The sequence below is a fragment of the Berghia stephanieae genome, chromosome 6 (assembly GCF_034508935.2).
Source record: "Berghia stephanieae isolate SIO BIC M18660-M18661 chromosome 6, UCSD_Bste_1.3, whole genome shotgun sequence".
Taxonomy (NCBI): domain Eukaryota; kingdom Metazoa; phylum Mollusca; class Gastropoda; order Nudibranchia; family Aeolidiidae; genus Berghia; species Berghia stephanieae.
In genome coordinates, this window is record NC_088365.1 from 48,491,279 (window position 1) to 48,493,081 (window position 1,803).

Below are 1,803 nucleotides of genomic sequence, written 5' to 3' on the forward strand. Positions count from 1 at the left end.
ATGCTTTTCCCAATAACCCAAATTAATATCAATTTCAGCACTATACACTTCGAACGCTATTTTCGAATAATTCAACGAGTCCTGCCCCCCACCCCTGTTTGTTTTCGACTCTTTGACTCTTTTTCTTATCCTTTAACCAGATTAATGCCGTATCTCACAGAAAGAAAACACGTAGGCAAACATTTGGCCGGAAAACTCATCTACTTCTTCTTTCTTCTTCTTCTTCGTCTTCTTCTTCTTCTTCTTCTTCTTCTTTTTCTTCTTCTTCTTCTTCTTCTTCTTCTTCTTCTTCTTCTTCTTCTTCTTCTTCTTCTTCTTCTTCTTCTTCTTCTTCTTCTTCTTCTTCTTCTTCTTCTTCTTCTTCTTCTTTTCAACAAATAAATAACATCGATGCGCACTGCTTTTTTTCGTAACACGATGGAAATTTATCTGTGGTCTCAAAATACCGGATTCCCCAAAACACGTCCGTCTGGTTTGAACGGATGCTCGTCTCCTCCCTCTATCTTTAGAACCGAATCATATTTCTCCTTGACGGTACCAGAATCCCTCGGTACGCCTGCATGCAGGTGTATGTATCTGTTATCTATAGTATAGTATATATAGCTGTCACGTGCCAGCGATGGGATAGGAGTTTCGTTTTAGTTTCTCGTGTGAGCTACTCACTTCATAATACATCGTATCTAGCACAGTGACTGTTGTTGTGAGTTCGCGAACTCGCACTCATCAAAGAAAATGGCGTCTTCCATAATTTTCATGTTATATTTACTTCCTATAAGTTTGGGTGAGTGTCGAATTGTGGAGTTGTGGAGATATTATATATTAGTTTTCTATATGTTTGATATTATGTGAGATGTAAAAATTGGTCAACAAAATACAAAATTGGCCTCGCATTAATTTATAAGGAGAGTTTTGTTCTTTTAAGTCGGCATTCCGTCAAGATTAAAGCTGTACAATTCTTGAAATGAGAAGAAAAACAGCTATCGTTTTCAAATTGAGGACAATAAATAGTATGACGCATCATAATCTCTGCTTAATATTTCAATCAGTAAAACGTCACAATTACCAACTATCACTAAGACTACATCTACTGCTACTACTACTACTACTACTACTACTACTACTACTACTACTACTACTACTACTACTACTACTACTACTACTACTACTACTACTACTATACTATACTACTACTCACTACTACTATATAATAATAATAATAATAATAATAATAATACTAATACTTCTACTACTACTACTACTACTACTACTACTACTACTACTACTACTACTACTACTACTACTACTACTACTACTACCATTATTATTACTTCAAATAAAAGTCTATATATTTTGGCATTATCACTAGAATCTCAATTTTCAACATCGAGGGCACTTTTAGATTGCATATAGGAAAGACACATGTCGGTCTCATACATAATAAAAACTATGTGTGCGGCCATGCACCTTGTCGTGTGACACTCGCCTTCGGCTCAGAAGGTCTTGCGTTCAATCCCCGCTGCTCTGAGCGGCGCATAATTGAGTCCCCGGAAAAGACTCTTTACTCATAATCTCTCACCCAACGCAGGTGTAAAATAAGTACTTGGCTAGTAACAACGTTTGTTGGGGGGAAAATTGTAATACCACCTAGCAGGCGTCATGTCTCTCCCTCCATGTTAGGTATAACTGTTGGCTAGGGATCCTTTGTAAAGCGCCCTGATCACGCTTAGTTCATGTTTAAACTCACTCAATCCTATAGCTGTGTGCCACTTTTCAAAATTGGAAAAAAATGTATTAAAAATGAGC

The 1,803-nt window shown here is 36.9% G+C and overlaps 1 protein-coding gene across 2 annotated transcripts in view; it reads left to right on the top strand.

The window, feature by feature from the left end:
• The first annotated feature begins 513 nt into the window (after positions 1–513).
• LOC144975167 (uncharacterized) overlaps positions 514–1,803 on the top strand; it is a 10,627-nt gene continuing 9,337 nt past the window's right edge. The window contains exon 1 of one of the 2 annotated variants that reach the window (XM_078918963.1): positions 514–781. In XM_078918963.1, the coding sequence (XP_078775089.1) occupies positions 733–781 (49 nt within the window). In that variant the 5' untranslated portion in view covers positions 514–732. The remainder of the gene's footprint in view (positions 782–1,803) is intronic. The other variant, XM_078918962.1, reaches the window with a different exon arrangement.